General features: G+C 47.8%; 1 protein-coding gene across 4 annotated transcripts in view; it reads right to left on the reverse strand.

Moving 5' to 3' along the window:
• PLEKHG5 (pleckstrin homology and RhoGEF domain containing G5) overlaps positions 1-14,065 on the reverse strand; it is a gene marked incomplete at its 3' end in the record, with an annotated part of 101,944 nt that extends 87,879 nt beyond the window's left edge. The window contains exon 1 of one of the 4 annotated variants that reach the window (XM_079986806.1): positions 13,461-14,064. In XM_079986806.1, the coding sequence (XP_079842932.1) occupies positions 13,461-13,527 (67 nt within the window). In that variant the 5' untranslated portion in view covers positions 13,528-14,064. Of the gene's footprint in view, positions 1-1,714; positions 2,098-13,460 lie in introns of those variants that run through there. The other 3 variants (XM_079986804.1, XM_079986807.1, XM_079986805.1) reach the window with 3 other exon arrangements.
• Between the last annotated feature and the right edge of the window lie 3,287 nt (positions 14,066-17,352).

Consider the following 17,352-nt stretch of genomic DNA (forward strand, 5'->3'; position numbering starts at 1 on the left):
ATTACTGCTATCTAATTAAGAAATGCAGTGCCTTTAACCAAGGCAGATACCAGGAGAGAGAGAGAGAGAGAGAGAGAGAGAGAGAGAGAGAGAGAGAGGTGTGACCAGGTGCTGTTCACGGAAGATGAGCAACTTCAAAGAGGCCCCCCTCCCTTCTCTCCCTTTTGATGGCTCCTTATCTTTAAACCCAGACTTTGAAAGAACAGCCTTCAAATAGAGGACACCTTCAGGCAGAGGACTCTCCTCCTGCTGCAGCCCTTCAAAACAAAGGACTGCCCTGTGCAAGTAGGACATACAGCCAGCACTCTATTTCAGGTACCAACCAGGGGTCCACAGACCAACATTTAAAAAGGATTGTACAAGGTCAAACATGGTGTCCCTTCCAGATGTTGGTGGACCACCATTAAGTAGTGGGCCAGGTTCAAGGTACTCGTAATGCAAAGCTCTCCAGATCAGGGTGTCCCAAACTTGGGTCTCCAGCTGTTTTTGGACTACAACTCCCATCATCCCTAGCTAGCAGGACCAGTGGTCCGAGATGATGGGAACTGCAGTCCAAAAACAGCTGGAGGCCCAATTTGGGAAACCCTGCTCTAGAGCTTAGGGTCAAGATACCAAACAGATCGTCTCACTCCTGATAGATCCAACCAATCACTGAACTCTGCAGGAGACCTTGGCAGATACCATCTCATCAGGAGGACCTTTCCACAAGGACATAGGTATCGGGCTTTTAGTGTGGCAGCACCTGCCCTCTGGAACTCCTTCCCGTCACTATATCAGCCAGATGCCATCTCTACTGTCCTCAGAGCACCCATGGAAACACCTACAGAAAATTTGAATCTCAGTCTGTATCTGTGCTGGACTTGAAATTCTTTTTGATGTAGACACAATCCACAAACAAAATACATAAATAAATCTCTCATCGTCCTTGGCCTTTGGCCATGCTGACAGGAGTCCAACAGCATCTATAAGAACACAAGAAGAGCCTGTCTGGATCAGGCCAACGGCCAATCAGAGTCCAGCATCCTCTTCTCGCAGTGGCCAACCAGATGCACCCCAAAGAGAAACCCGAAAGCAGGACCTGAGTGCAACAGCACTCTTCCCAACAACTGGTTTTCAGAAGCATTACTGCCTCCAGCCATGGAGGCAGAGCATAGCCATCACGGCTTGTAGCCTTACCCTCCATGAATTTGCCCAACCCTCTTTTAAAGCCATCCAACTTGGTCCCAACTCTGAGGCTATCAGCTCAGCCCCTCAAAAGCAAACCACAAGATTGGCAAGATTCTCCTCCTCTGCTCACATTGTTCTTTAAAGCTTTGTTTTCCTCTTTTCCTGCTATTATTTAGACAGGCAGCCCGTCCCGAAAGTGTGCAAGCCTCGAACTAATCCTCATCCTTTCTTGAACTGCTGTCCAAATATTTGGACAGTCGGCAGGACCCAGCAGCACCCAAACTTTGATTTTCAGCCGCCTGTTTACCAAACCTCACACTTTTGTTTAAAACTGTAAAACTCTTTTGCCCTGCAATAAAACAGCCCCGGCGCATCCTGGCAGGGGGAGGTAAAGGAAGCGGGGAAAGAAAGCAACTTCTTATTGTGGAAATAAATTGCCTAAGACTCTTAAAACTGTTTGCATAATTTTGGGTTGGCTCTGGGAAGCGAGCACCAGGCTGGGTGACCTCATCCCTCGAGCTTTCGGCGCACAGGGCGCCTGACCTACCCTCCAGATCCTGAGTGATATCCAGAGTTGAACTCCATGAAAAGCGCTCCACTGTTGCGCATTCCAGCTCCGTCAAGTCCGCAGGGAGGGTCTCCAGTTCGTACGCCCCTCTTTTCTTCCAGTATAGAAACATTTTGCATAGAGGAATCCCAGAAGCCTGGCTTGTCCTTAAAGCTCAGTGGCCCAAAGGGAGATCCCCTCTCTCTCTGTCTCACCAGCCTGGGATGGTGGCGAGCACAACATTTTTTAGCCCAAGTCCCATCCGCGGCTTGAGCCGTAGCCGGTCAGGATTGCACCTTAAGGAGCAGGTTCCGGCAGATGTACAGACAAGTGGCTCATTCATCCTGGTGAAACGGGAGGTTTCTGGGAGAGCAAAGAGCTTCTAAGAAACTGACCAATGTTCTGCGCACCCAGCCGGACAAAGGGCCTTTTTCTCGTGCCTCCTACAGACATTTTACAAATTTCGCTTTCCATCATTTATGAAAGAGATCTCAGCCAAGGATACAAGACAGACTTATGGTGGGCATTTAAGAAAAAGAAAAAGAAATCTTGCTGGAAAGCAACCAAAATAAGGCGGTCTTGCCCCTACAATGAGATTTTGAAAGAAACAAGGAGTGTCAAAATCATGCATGGGAAGAGAACCATTGTCTCCAAGGTGGGAGTCAGGCAGCTGATTTTAAATTTGATGCAGGAGATAATGCAAGAAAGGAGCATCATTGCGTCCCATGAGAACCCCAATTTCTTATCTCCCAATTCAAGAGGACAGAATATTTTGACGCACACACAAAAACCTGTTTACCAGAAGAGTGACAGTCTAGCGCTGAACGGAAATGCTGACCCGAGACCAAGCATAATTGGTGGCGGGTTCCCATAGCTCACTATGTGACCACAGACTAGTCAGCATCTCTCAACATAACCTACCCTACCTACCTCACAGGGTTGTTGGAAACAAAACCATGGAGACATCAGCGGGATTTGAATCAGCCATGCTTCCGGCCTCTTGCCAAAAGCTGTCACCTGTGCGTGCAGTCTCAGAGGTCAGGCAAGGATGGTGGGCTGCAGCAAAGTTTTGCAGAGAGCCACCAGCCAGGCATGATTGCAAGAGTCTTCCCTTGCCATTAATCTCAAGAGCTCTCATTTAGAGGCAGACTGCCTCTGAACATGGAGGTTCCACCTAGGACATCATGGCTGTTGATCGACCGTAAGGTAAAGGTAAAGGTAAAGGTACCCCTGCCCGTACGGGCCAGTCTTGACAGACTCTGGGGTTGTGCGCCCATCTCACTTAAGAGGCCAGGGGCCAGCGCTGTCCGGAGACACTTCCGGGTCACGTGGCCAGCGTGACATCGCTGCTCTGGCCAGAGCCAGAGCCAGAGCCAGAGCCGCACACGGAAACGCCGTTTACCTTCCCGCTGGTAAGCGGTCCCTATTTATCTACTTGCACCCGGAGGTGCTTTCGAACTGCTAGGTCGGCAGGCGCTGGGACCGAGCAGCGGGAGCGCACCCCGCCGCAGGGATTCGAACCGCCGACCTTTCGATCGGCAAGCCCTAGGCGCTGAGGCTTTAACCCACAGCGCCACCTGCGTCCCTGTTGATCGACCGTACTTCCTCCTAAACCTAAGCCAATCACATCTTGTGGCAGAGAGTTACACAGTGTCAAGAAGTAGTATTTCTTTTTCTAGTATGTACAGTTTTATAAATCTTCCTTCATATTCCACCTGTGCTTAGCCATTCCCACCACCACAACGCCCAAAACACTTTAGCAGTGCCTTTCCTTATACTGGAAGTGCCCTTCAGTTTGGTATATAGCAAGGAATGGAACATTTGCAATTTAGTCTAATCATGGAACTGGAAACCTGGTGTGATCTTCAGCCTAGTTTCTTTGAGGACGTTCTTCATCAGAAACTAGAAAACTTACATAGAAAGGGTTTTTTGGGGTGGGGTGACAATTTACTACCCCAAGCTGAAATTCCAATGTATATAAGTAAATGACTCCAAATGAGTTGTGTGCGCATGTAATAGAGGGAGAGATATGAAAATAACTGAATTCTGTTTCCCCAGCTCAGTTTTCACTTGAAAAACCTCACGGGACATTTTTTTCCCATTGGTACCCCCCAAATATAGGACTCAGTAGAGAATTCCTTGGAGCATTTTTTTTCTCATTCCATCATGCTGCTTCTTTTTTTTTCTAATTTTGAGAAAGAAAAATCTACGCAGGTCCTTAAATCTGCTTCTCTGGGTCAGTTTTATTAGAAAATGTTTACCCTCACTCAGCATTTTACTACTGGCAGCGGTAAAAACAAAACACGCCAAATGCAGAAAACTTAAGTGTAAATGGTAAGCGGTTGAAATTTGGCAACACTCTTTGCTACGATGCAGCTCACAATGCCCATGGGGACCGATGTCGCAGGTCTGCTTCTGGGTAAATTCAACTATGCAAAGTGCACCCAGGCTAGATTTTAAACACTTGTGGGGTTGTTGGTTTTTTTAGTAAGAAGGTCTTTATCACTTGTCAGCTCTCACATACACACTCCTCACATGCACACCCCGCCCTGAAGCAGGAATGCCCACTGAGGCAAAAGTCTTTTTAACTTTTACAAAGCTTCTTCTCCCAATTCCTCCCTAGCCTTTTGCGGCGCGGAATAGCCTTATAGCACACTGCAGGGTTTGCAAGTGGCATGTGGTTTGAGGCCTCTTTGAAGCTTGCTCTGATAAATCCTCAAAAGTCAAGATTAAAGGGAAGGATTTTAGGAAGGTGGAACTGCAGGAGGCTCAGCCCATTCCTTGAAATTATACCTCTGCCAGCTTCCCATCACAGGCCTGGGTTGGGGGCTTCCATCCCACTTCCAGGAAAGAAAGAAAGAAAGAAAGAAAGAAAGAAAGAAAGAAAGAAAGAAAGAAAGAAAGAACACTTCCTACCCCAGCTGGCTGCCCCACAGACCTGCCCTCTTCTATGGACCTGGCTTACTGCCCACCAGACAATTTGACATGCTCCTCCAAGTCAGCCACTTTTTTTTCCCATCTGTTGACTCAGCCGCCCAAAATGAGTTTTTGGCAATTGAACTCGCCTTTGCTGGTTTTGTACAGACTTGGATTCTACAGCTGGTTTTCCTTTTCGACCCGATGCTTCAGCACGCCCAGAAATACAGGCAGCATCCATGTGCAAAGGGAGGGGGGAAGCAAAACTGGGTGGTGGTGGGGGGGCATGGGGAAATGTGCAGAGGGAGAGAGGAAAGGGGCAGCAGGGCTTTTGCTGAGGGATGAGAAGCTGCATGCACCGAGTTGCTTCCTTTTATTCTAGCACACATTCACCTGCCCAGGTGGGAGGTAAAGAGAAGGATCTGTGCAAACAGACTGGGCACAACCAAGTCCCCCTCTTGTTCCGCATGCCTAATTAAATTCCTTTTTTTCTATTTAACTTGCAAAGGTCACTGGAAACAAGGCTCATCTATCAGAGGAATCACAATGCTCTTTGGCATCAGAGGCGGGTGTTTGTTCTGAAAGGCCAACCTGTCTCCAACCTGTCTCCAATAGCTCGCTCTTTCTTTCTTTCTTTCTTTCCCTTGAAAATGGACCCAGAACTTATTTTTGGCTCATAGAAGATAAACTGCTAGGCAGAAGCAAAGGAGCGGCTTATACCCAAGGCTTCTTACCCACCACAAAAACTAAGCAGCCTTGAAGGTGCATCTACCTCAGCATCCTGTCCTTCCACACTGGCAATCCCCTGATCTATGGGCTTTGTGGAGGCAACAGCCCACCCCTGCTGCTTGCCTCCAGCATCTGCCCTGTATAGGTAGACTGCCTCAAAACATGGAGGCCCCGTGCTTAGCTCTGCAAGAATGATTGCCCAGGCTGGCCTTCAGGCTGTACACATGAGAAGTGTCTCCAACCCTCCATCGCTCAGCCCAGACACGGAGGTCCTCCTCTGAGGACCTTCTGCCTGTTCCCTCACTGTGAGAAGCGAAGCTATGGGGAGCCAGGCAGAGGGCCTTCTTGGCAGTGGCTCCCACCCTGTGGAACGCCCCTCCCATCAGATGTCAAGGAGATAAAGAACTACACAACCTTTAGAAGACATCTGAAGGCAGCCCTGTATCGGGAAGTTTTTAATGCTTGATGTTTTACAGTGATACCTCGGGATAAGAACTTACGGTAATTCATTCTGGAGGTCCGTTCTTAACCTGAAACTGTTCTTAACCTGAGGTACCACTTTAGCTAATGGCGTCTCCCGCTGCCACCTCACGATTTCTGTTTTCATCCTGCGGTAAAGTTCTTAACCCAAGGTACTATTTCTGGGTTAGCAGAGTCTGTAACCTGAAGCGTCTGTAACCTGAAGTGTCTGTAACCTGAGGTACCACATTATTATGTTTTTGTATGTGTTGGAAGCAGCCCAGAGTGGCTGGGGCAACCCAGCCAGATGAGCGGGGTATTATTATTATTATTATTATTATTATTATTATTATTATTATTTCTCCCACGCTCCAACCTGGTGATATCCCCTTCTTTCTGTACAATTCACAGCACAGAAATCGGAATTGTGCGCAGCAGTGTCCTTCGCTGGGCTTCATTGAGAAGCAGATTATTGCTGTTCTCTCTCAGCCACCGCCCCCTGCTCCCCCTTTCAGCAAAGGTTTCTGGAAGGAGAACCTCCTGGCAGGCAAGAGCACCAGACTGTAGCCTGGAACGAACAAGCTGCAGCCATCCTGCCTTTTAAAACACCTCGGCCCGAATGGATGGAAACTCTGACAAGGCCCCAGCATTCCTCATCAAGCAGCGAAGGAAGATAGAGAAGGGGAGAGGGGTGAACTCACAGAGAAAAGTGGTCCTTGGAGCCAAATGGCTTGCAAAGCCAGAAGTAGGGGCTGGAAGCACAGAACTGTAGAGTTGGAAGGGATCCAAAATGTCATCTTGTCCAAGGTTGTGTCCAAGGTAAAGGATGCTTTGGGAGCCAATCTGAGCCACCTTCTCTGGCCTCACGCTGAACCCCTACTCCCAGTCTCCTTGGCCCACACTTAAGAGGTCAAGTTTCACAGCCCAAAAGCACATCATTTATTTCTTTATTTAATTTCTACCCCACCTTTCTATCCAAGGGGCTCAGTGTGGGGTGGCAACAATTCTCAGCTGGCTTTGGGGTTTTTTCGGCCCTGGTCAGAAGGAAAGGGGTGTGGAGCTGGCCGTAAATAAGTTAGCCAGAGCGCCCCTCCTGGACGTCCAATGAAACTGAACATTGGAAGGTTCAGGGCAGACAAGATAAATGACTTTTTCATGCAGTTAAACTGTGGAACTCACTCCCACTGGAGACAGGGACGGCCACACCAAACTAGATGGCTTTAAAAGAGGATTGGACAAATTCATGGGGAGAGGGTTGTCAATGTCAACTGGGGAATGTTTTTGGCCACTGTGAGGATTGAAAAAGAACCACAAGCATTGCTCCTTGCTGTGTTATCATTATCTCCCTCTCTCTCAGAACCCACTCTCTCTCTTTTCTTTGCCTGTCAAACTTGATTGACCTTGAACACAAGTGTGTGAGACAGATGTTAAAACCCAGCTCCTGGGCATTGCATCACTTTTAAGAATGATCAAGAGATGGAACACAGAGATGGGCTGTTTCTGGTCCCAGCAGCCTTGATTGTGAAGGGTTCCTCCAACCTTCAATGGCAATAAGAAAGAAATCAGGGTGCTGGAAGAAGATGCTAATTAAATAATAGCCCGTTGTTGTTGTTGTTTTGGCAGGGGCGGGGATTTCCAGACCTCCTCACCCCTGTCCCCTTTTTAAACTTAATCTTGCTCAATTCTGCTTATAGGGCAGCAGGATGAGCCTCAAATCCCAGGGCTGGCGAAAAGGATCTAGGAGTCAACAGTGTGATGCAACAGCAAAGAAAGAAAGAAAGAAAGAAAGAAAGAAAGAAAGAGGGAAAGACTAATGCTATTCTAGGCTGCGTTGGCTGAAGTCTAATGTCCAGATCAAGGGAAGGTATTGGGAAGTTATAGTGCCACTTTCTTCTGCCTTGTTCAGAGTCCACTTGGAGGTTCTGGGCACCCCTGTTTAAGACGGATACTGACAAGCAGGGTGACTGGGATGATCAAGTATCTGGAAACCAAGGCCTACAAGGAACTGTTGAGGAATTGGGTATGTTTAGCCTGGAGAAGAGAAGACCGAGAGGTGACATGAGAGCCATCTTCAAATAGATGAAGGGCTGCCACATGGAAGATGGAGCAAACTTCTTTTCTGTTCCTCCAGATGGTAGGACCTAAGCCAATTGATTCAGAGGACAAGGAGATTCAGACTAAACATTAGGAAGAACTTTCTGTTGGTAGAACTGTTTGAAAGTGGAACAAGCAACCTCAGAAGGTGGTGGAGTCTCATCCGCTGGAGGTTTTTCAACAGAGGTTGGATGGCCATCTGTCAAGGATTCCTGTATTGCAGGGGGTTAGACTAGATGACCCTGGCATCCCTTCCAACTTTACAATTGTATGAAAAGCCACCCATTATCATATTTATTTATTTATTTAGATTCATACACCACCTGATTGTAAAAAAAATACCAAACCCTCGAAGTTTACAAAAAAGATAAAAGTTATCAGTAAGAACAATTTAAGACTTTCAAAAAGCTAAAATAACAAACTGACATCAGATTAAAACTCACATCAACTTTCTAAATTTCTGGGTAGGCCTGTCTAAAAAAAATGTTTCTAGCAGGTGCCGAAAAAAGAGTATGGCGATATCAAATGGCAAGGAGTTCCCAAGGCATCTACTGCATAACGGGCCTGCATCTCTGATTCCTTTAAGTACCTAGCAACACCCTGAAAGGAGGTGGGGTGGGGGACACATACATGGAATGATAATATTTTAGCCTCAATAACCTCAGGAGCTTTCAGCGTGTTTCCCCAATCCAGTCCAGATAACGTTCTGTATACACAACTGCACTGGCTCTCTTCTGCTCCTTAAAGCAGCCGTCTCCTCGGGAGGGCACAGCGCTTGCTCTAAATCTCCTGCTATTTTTTTCCACTTGCAGAGAAAAAGCAGAAAGCCAGCTGTGCTAAAACCAGAGTGTCTGTGTGCAATGGGCGGGGGGGGGGGGGGTAGGGAAGGCGGAGGCTGTTGGCAGCGAGAGCTTGCCTGAACAGTGCCAAGTCCTGGGAAACATGCGTGAGAAGCCGCACCGCGAAAAACCTCAAGCTTTTTCAGCCTGTTAAAAATAAAAAAGGGGGAGGTAAAAAAATTAAATGTTTCTTGTGGTTGTGATGAGCACCACCCAGACCCTTGGCTTTGCCCTGGTGTGGATAAAGTTCTCGGAGCAAGAAGCAAAACACAGGTCCCCATCCCCATGCACACATTCGTATCTGCAGCTCTGGCATCAAAAGGGGGTTGGACTAAATGACCCTTGGCATTCCTTTCCAGCCTTGCCATTCTATGATGCCATGAAGCCACCAGCAACGATGTTTCTTAGGTTCGTCCTACCCCACTTAAAACCCACCCAAGTGTCCTGACATGGCACCAGATCAGGTCCATCTTAACACCACTGGTGGCAAGACGAACGCCTTTTCTATTCTAAGCAACTCAAAATGGCAGGAATGTTAAACTCATTTCGGCTTGGAAGGAGAATTTCAGGAAGGGCCTTAGCTTGGGAGTGGAGCGCCTGTTTAAAAAATGTAGATGGTCCCAGGCTCATTGCAGGGGGCTGGGCTAGATGACCCTTTGGGGTCCCCCCCAACACTACAATTTTGTGATTCATTCCCCATTGGCATCTCCAGTTAGGCTGGTGAAGGCTCCCTGCCCTGAAACCCTGGAGAGTAGCTGCCAGTCCGTGCAAACAGTATTCAACTAGATGAACCAATGGTTTGCCTCGTAAGCTTCCCATGAGCTGCAAGCTCTTTACAAAGGGACCACCGATCAGGACTGTCCTGAGGAAAAGAAAGATGGTGTCCCTGCATTCCATGTAGGAAAGGAATTCAATCTTTTCTCAGCATTCGCAATAGGATGGCATCTTCCACCCCTCTTGAAGGCAGCAGGGCCACAGCTCCTTCAATAGCTTGGGGGGCGGGCTCCTCAGCCCACAGGATCTACCGTAATTTTCGCCCTATAGGACGCACTTTTTCCCCTCCAAAAATGAAGGGGAAATGTGTGTGCATCCTATGGGGCGAATGCAGGCTTTTGCTGAAGCCTGGAGAGCGAGAGGGGTCGGTGCGCACCGACCCCATTCGCTCTCCAGGCTTCAGGAGAGCTGCAGCACCAGCCCCACAAGGTCGGGGGACAGCGGGGAGGCGGAACGCTGCCATCCCGCTGTCTCCCGATGTGGTTTGGAGGCTGACGGCGGGGAGACGCGTGCTTCTCCCCGCCAGCCCCGCAAGCTCCGGGGACAGCGGGGAGGCGCAGCGCGTCTTCCCGCTGTCCCCGGACCTGGTCTGCAGGCGGGCAGCGGAGAGAAGAGCGCTTCTCCTCGCTGCCAGCCCCACAAGTGCCTGGGGGGGGGGGAAATCATTTTTTTTTCTTTATTTCCCCCCAAAAAAACTTGGTGCATCCTATGGGGCAAAAAATACAGTACTTGCTTGAGGGAGCTGCTTCATTCAGGGGAATGGCTGGGCTGCTCATTGGCCAGTCCTTGGGACGTTCGCCTAGCCGATGCAGGTCTGGGTTGCAGTGTGTTCCATTTCCATTTCTTGTCCAAAATGTCTGCATTATATTTCAGCTTTCACACAATGTAAAAGCCTTTTCCAGAAAACTAATGGAACCTAGGGCATGTCTAGTGCTAATTTCCGTGCGATTTGGTTCCAGGAAAAAAATTAATCCGTCTGCGGCGCCTTGAACTTTGGAAAATCATAAGAGTAAAGTGACGAGATTTGGGGGTTATACATTTATTTCCTGCAATTTTCACGGGGGTGGGGTGGGGGGAATCTTGGGGGGGGGGGAGAAGGCATGTGTGAAAAGTGGGGAGGGACATTGTCCAATGGCAGAGTCATCATTGTGCCACACCATGCCCACTGGCGTGAACGAAATTTAGCACTGCATGCTGGTATATTTGGTCCGAAAGCCACTGTTGCAGAACACAATGGGTACTGCAGCGTGAAAGGAATGTTAGAAAACGGGACAGAAGCTCTACCGCTGTAATCAGGAAATCTAAGAGAATTTCCCCCATGACTGAATGCAGTCCTGGGTGGAGAATGGTGCTCTTGAGACGCTCCCCAGCATCTCAAAACAGGGAGAAGTTGCCTCTTGCTTTTGCCTCGGGTTCAGCAGTGCAAGGGGGGGGTGCCACCTGGATTCCCTGCCTTTATCACCAACATTTCTTGGGTCTGAGAGAAGAAGGGACTGGGGGGGGGGGGGAGAGAGAGAGAGAGAGGAGGAGGAGGAGGAGGAGGAGGAGGAGGAGGAGGAGAAGAAGAAGAAGAAGAAGAAGAAGAAGAAGAAGAAGAAGAAGAAGAAGAAGAAGAAGAAGAAGAAGAAGAAAAAAACAGCTAAAGAAAACATTTAAGGATTGCTTCATTCCTGAGAGGCACAAAAACGAGCAGCATTTCCCTATAATAGGGAAGGAAATGATTTGGGAGAATAAAGCAGGCAGGGTGAACCCTTTTCCAGCTGGCTAATTTATCAGTGTCTCCTTTGCTTATTTTAAGGGGGGGGAATGCTCAGAACAGTTTGTTTTGTCTGTCCTAGTTGCCAAAGAGGTAGCCAGGGTTATAAAATCACCAGTTCTCTCCCACTTCTGGCTCAGAATCACTGCATTATCAAAAGCCACATACTTGGTTTCATACGTAAAGGAGGGAACTCGATGTTTATGCAGGGTAGGGGGGCACTGGGTCTCATCTGGACCCCTGGGGAGCCACTGCTGGTCAGTAGTGGCATTGAACTCAACAGGCCCAGTGCTAAATAGGATGGCTGCATTCTTGGGAGTTACGGGGATCTCAGCAGGGTCTACAGTTTTCATTGGCCACTGTACCCTGTTGTTTTCCCAGAGCAAGGCTGAAGGGCTAGCGAGATAAGCTTGCCACTGGCCTGCCCAAGCAGAAACCCAAGCAAAGGGCTCTTTAGCCCTCTCCCCTCCAGTGGGAAAAGAAACTGATTTTGGCCACAACTTTCGTCATAGGACAGGATCAGTAAAGGAAGGACCCATGATAGAGGTGTATAAAATTAGATACGAGGTGGGGAAAGTGAACAGAGTTTTTCTTCCTCTCTAATAATACTAGAACCCAGCAGGGTCATCTGAGGAAGATGAATATTCAGGACAACATGAAGTACCACCAACTTGGATGGCTTTATTAAGGTGATTGCACAAATACTTGGCGGATGGGGCTATCAAAGGCTAGTCAAAAAGGCCCTATGCTTCCTCCAGGGCAGGAGGTTGAATACCCGTGACTACCAGCTGATTGGAATTGCAAGTGAGGAGGTTTGCAGGCTTTCCAGAATCATCTGTTTGGCCACAGTGTAAGAGAGGATGGATGACGGACAGCTAGGCCTTTGGACGGGTCCCAAAGGATATTGCTACAGGTTTAGGGAGGTCAGTCTGTATGATACCCATGGGCCCCTTCCAAACCTGTGATCCTGTATAGGTGAGGCTAGAATCTATAAGAGGAAAACAGCCCAATCCGATTCATTGTTAAGGCAATGATTGAGTGCTGCCATTTATATTAGAAAGAGGTTGTTCTGTTGTCATAGAGACAAATGGGGACAAGCTCCATCACCTAGCTGGAAGCTCCATCACCTAGCTGGAAGCTCCATCACCTAGCTGGAAGTGACATCACCTTGTAAGGTAGAAGAACAAGAGACAAGAGGTTGTGTTTTTTGGCTGTGCTGTAAGCTGGAGATGAAGAGGCATGCCTTGCTCTGTTCTGGACCCAAAGCTGTGACTTGGGGCTACCTTGGGACCCTAATGGGGAAGCAAGATCTGTTTGGGGGTTAATGCTGTGAGCCCCTCCATCCTATGCTCAGGTTGTAGATACGTGCAAATAAAACCATACATCCTAATGACACCAGTCTCTGCTGACCTTCATGCCAAGGAAACCGAACCCTGGGTAAGCACAGGCACCGCTAGAGTGTCTCACTGCTCCGTTTGGGGTCCAAGAAGCAATATCATCATCTGCAAGGAGCTCAAGACACTTAGAAGAAGAAGAAGAAGAAGAAGAAGAAGAAGAAGAAGAAGAAGAGTTTGGATTTGATATCCCGCCTTTCACTCCCTTTAAGGAGTCTCAAAGCGGCTCACATTCTCCTTTCCCTTCCTCCCCCACAACAAACACTCTGTGAGGTGAGTGGGGCTAAGAGACTTCAAAGAAGTGTAACTGGCCCAAGGTCACCCAGCAGCTGCATGTGGAGGAGCGGGGAAGCGAACCCGGTTCCCCAGATTACGAGACTACCGCTCTTAACCACTACACCACACTGGCTTTTAAACTATAGCATTGTGCCCCCTTGTGAATGTTAGTGATGTGGGGTGCATGGCAGAAGAAAACCCGAACTGGCAGTAAATAACTCAAGGGGCAGCCCTGCTGGATGAGACAAAAGGCCCCATGGAGCCCCACAACCCATTTCCTGCAGGGGCCACCAAGATATCTCAATAAAACCCACCAGCCAGGCATGAAAGGAAGAGCCTTACCGTTTGCCCATAGCACCAGTTATTTCAGGTGTAGGCTGCTCCTGAACATGGAAGACCCATTCCAGGCTGCAGAGACCTTACAGTCACAAAACACCAGGCTGCAGCTAACTGCCCCGCACATCTCTCTCTCCCCCCCCCCAGCCTATTTCATGACTGTTACCACTTACTTGTTCCCAAGCGCAGGTTGAGCCAGGTGCGAGGTGGGGAACCATACTTGGTCAGGACCGAGTTCATCCCCTTGCCTCTGCGGAGCCAGAGTCCCAGGGAGTGCAGTGGGTGGGCAGACAGCAGTCCAGAGAGCAGAAGCAGTCACAGCACCACAAAGTGAAGAGATCAAAACAGAAAGGGGCTCAGCGCTGCTCTGCACCCTTCAGGAAGGGAGTGAGAAAGCCCTGGTGCTCGGCAGCCAGACTCCCACCGCTCAAGCTTTTCCACTCGGACGGCGAGAGCAAAGTATGCGCCTCTTGGCCTCCTCCACGTTTCTTTCTTTCCAGAGCCGAGAGCCTCCCTTGGGCGTTGTATATTTTACCACCGGCTTCCTAGGGTTGTCCGTTTCATGTGCCTTCGCCGTCTGGATTCCCGCTTCTGCGCCTTCCCCCTTCCTGGCAGGCGGCCACACACCTCCACCCCCACCAAAAATGAACTCGGCAACCAAGCCGTCCCTCCAGCCTTGGCACCCACCAGGTGGGGGGGGGGGAAAGAACTTCCCAAGCATTATTCCATGGCTCAGTTTTGCTGCTCCTCCAAGTCTGCCCGGTTTATTTTATTGCACTGGGTTTAGCTCTCACTCTCTTATCCACAACCCGCCATGCAAACAAATCAGCCAGCGAAGCAAAGTCCCTTAGAAAAGCTCAAGGCACAGGCCACTGAGCATCAGGCAGGCAGGACCGGTTGCTACAGCAACCAGCTACTCAGAACCAACTAAGGAAAGCACCACCGCACCCCTGATTTCATCTCCCCCATCCCACCCCGGTGCCAGATTATTTCAGATTCAAAGGCTTGTGCAGCTCGTTCCACAGGCAGAGGGGTGCCTGCCTTTTGCCTATGGATATCTGTGCTTTTCTGTCTCTGATAAGATACATTTAAAACTTTGGCTGCCTCAGACCCTGATATTTCATATGTGATTTCCAATCCCCTCCCCACCCGTCTAAAGCACTGCACAGATGGCGTCCATATTTACCCTAGCCACTGTTCAGGGTAGATTGTCAGCCAAAGCTTTTCCTGTGCAGCCAGACTTGGCCATATGGGGAGAATTAAGAACACATTAAGCTAACACTTTAACTCTTTCGGCTGCCAACAGCGTGATGTATGCGGGCCTCAGCCAATGAGAACGTCCCGGACTGCGAACCCCAACACAAAGCCCTCCCATTTCAAGAAAACAAAAACTGGTAAAGTTCATCTTTTCTCCGTAGGTTGCTCTCACACAAAAAGGAATAGTTAAATGGGGACGGAGGAGTGGATTTCCTGTGGTCTCTCTGAATTACTTAAAAGTGGCTTTAAGGTAGCTGTTTGTAGACTTGAATAGTAAATTCTCCCACCCCAAGGGAGATCTGAGCTGGGACAATTTGTAAATAGAATACATCAGATGCTGTTTCACATAGTACATATTGAACAGGAAAAGCGGCAATTCCAGGACACTCCATTACCGATCTTAAGGCAGTACAAAATAATTTCTATCAGCAGAAGTTCAAATGGGAGACAGCAGCAGAAAACGGCTGGCGTGCAATTCGTCAAGAGGTCCTAGGCTATCTACTTGTGAACCAAATCAGGATGAAGGGTTGGAGCCATACTGCCAAGTAGACCTACTGGAATTAATCAATATGGCTAACCTTATGGCTGTTGATTTCAATGGGTTTACTCCAACTAGAATTTAGCTGGATACAACCCAAAAGGGTTTTGTTTTTATCACTACACTACATGTGTCAATTAGCATATCAATCACCAGGGTTTCTCTGCTGTCACCAGAGATGAAGGGAAAATTGCATTTTAATGAGAAACTGCTTAATTTGCACCACGAAAGCTGCACTTCTCCAATTTTTTCAGTTTGCAGTTTTCCAAACAATATGAACAAAAATGCATATATCTTAGAGGGAAATGTGTGTTTAAAAAAGCATATACTAGTGAAAAGAACATTCACAAATGATATCAGGGAAACAGCTTGCAAAAGTGCGCCTTTAGTCAAAACTGCAAACAAAAATGAATTTACTAGAATAAATCTGCACTAAAATGCTGATGAATTTTCATGAGGATCTTTAAAAATAATTTTAAAAAAACTGCTGAAGAAATGTGGAAAAGTGAATTTAACACTGGGGGGGAATGAGAAACTTTCAACAGAAACTGACGTTTATGCCCATCATCAATGTAATTTGCTTTTATCACTGACTTGTTTCACATTTTTTTCCTCTCTGACTTCACTTCCTTCCATTCCCCCACCTGCCCATATGCTACACACTGAGCCATGATAGATCAGTGCTCAAAACCAAAGATCAGTGCTAGAAACCATTGTTCTAGGCGCATTTTGCGACAGGGAATTTCATTAGCGCAAGTAGTTTCTGAGTTCTGGGTGCAGTATTGTACCTAAGATTTCAGATTAAAACAGCAGAGCGGAAGGAAAGGAGGAGCTCTTTCTACCTCTCCACTTCTAGCTACTCTCTGAAGACTGGGGAAGAGACCCTTTTAAGAATATTAGGGAGGTGGGCAGGGGAAGGACTAGACCATGGGGAAAATGAATATAATATTTTAGCTGCAGTTCATTCATTTTCAGCCTTGCATTCTTGTTATATAAAAAAAAGTGGGCCTAGACATTCCATTGCTGCACCTGTAACCTAGGTTTAAGGTGCCATTTAGCCCCTAGCTTTCATATCTCAGTTTCTAACACTGTAATAGATTTATTGGTACTTAAGCTTCAACAAGACTCTTTGTTTCACATAATATGGGATCCAGAATCAGTGCTTTCCAGAGAATTTGTTTTGAAGACTAGCAGATTTATTGTAGCCTAAGCTTTCACAGATTAGAGTCCATATTATCAGAGGAATGAAGATGCTCTAGTCAAAAGTGGATGACAACATAAATTTAATAAATAATAATGCTGCTGCTGTTGTGTCCTCTGCATCCTATTATCATTGGCCCTTGGCTAATGCAACATCTGAAAAACTGTAAGTTCCTCATCCCTATCTAAAAGGTATACAGTGGTACCTCAGGTTAAGAACTTAATTTGTTCTGGAGGTCTGTTCTTAACCTGAAACTGTTCTTAACCTGAAGTACCACTTTAGCTAATGGGGCCTCCCACTGCCGCTGCACTGCCACCATGCGATTTCTGTTCTCATCCTGAAGCAAAGTTCTTAACCTGAGGTAATATTTCTGGGTTACCAGAGTCCGTAACCTGAAGCATCTGTAACCTGAAGCGTCTGTAACCTGAGGTACCACTGTACACTAAGATGACTGAATCCAGCTGTGCACTGATACCTGTTCACACAAAGGCCAACTTCTTGATCAAAATCTAGGATTTCAAAACTGCAAGTTCAAGAACCAAAGGACTTTAGATAAGTCGATCAGGCAGCTTGAGCAACGTGATCTCAACCACATTTTGTCAGCAGCTAGCTCCTTAAAACCATTAGATTAAAATCAAAGTAGCTTGTGTGAGGCATAGTTCCCTGGCCCAAAGGATGTGAAGGGAAATGAGACCGAATCGCTAGATCTTAAGAGAAAAAACAGAGACTATGATGGACTACAAGTCCCAATGGCTCTAGCCAGCATGGCTGTGCTAGCTGGGGCTGATGGGAATTGTAGTCCAAAACAACCAAAGGAGCCCAGGTAGACAAAGGATGTTACACACCCTGAGAAAAACCAAGCCGACTCAGCAGTAGATCCCTTTCCTGCAGTGCAGCTTTGGATCAATAGGTTCTCTGGCCTGGGCGAAGCATTGTTTCAATGAAAATAGCTTGGCTCCCTTGAATCTTCTCCAAATACAATAAGGGACTCAAAAGCAGCAGCAGCAGCTACAGCATCTTCAGGAAGCCAGACGGCCTGTGCCAAGAGTCCTCTCAGCACGGAGCTGCT

This window comes from Podarcis cretensis (genome assembly GCF_951804945.1).
Source record: "Podarcis cretensis genome assembly, chromosome: 8".
In the NCBI taxonomy this organism is placed as follows: domain Eukaryota; kingdom Metazoa; phylum Chordata; class Lepidosauria; order Squamata; family Lacertidae; genus Podarcis; species Podarcis cretensis.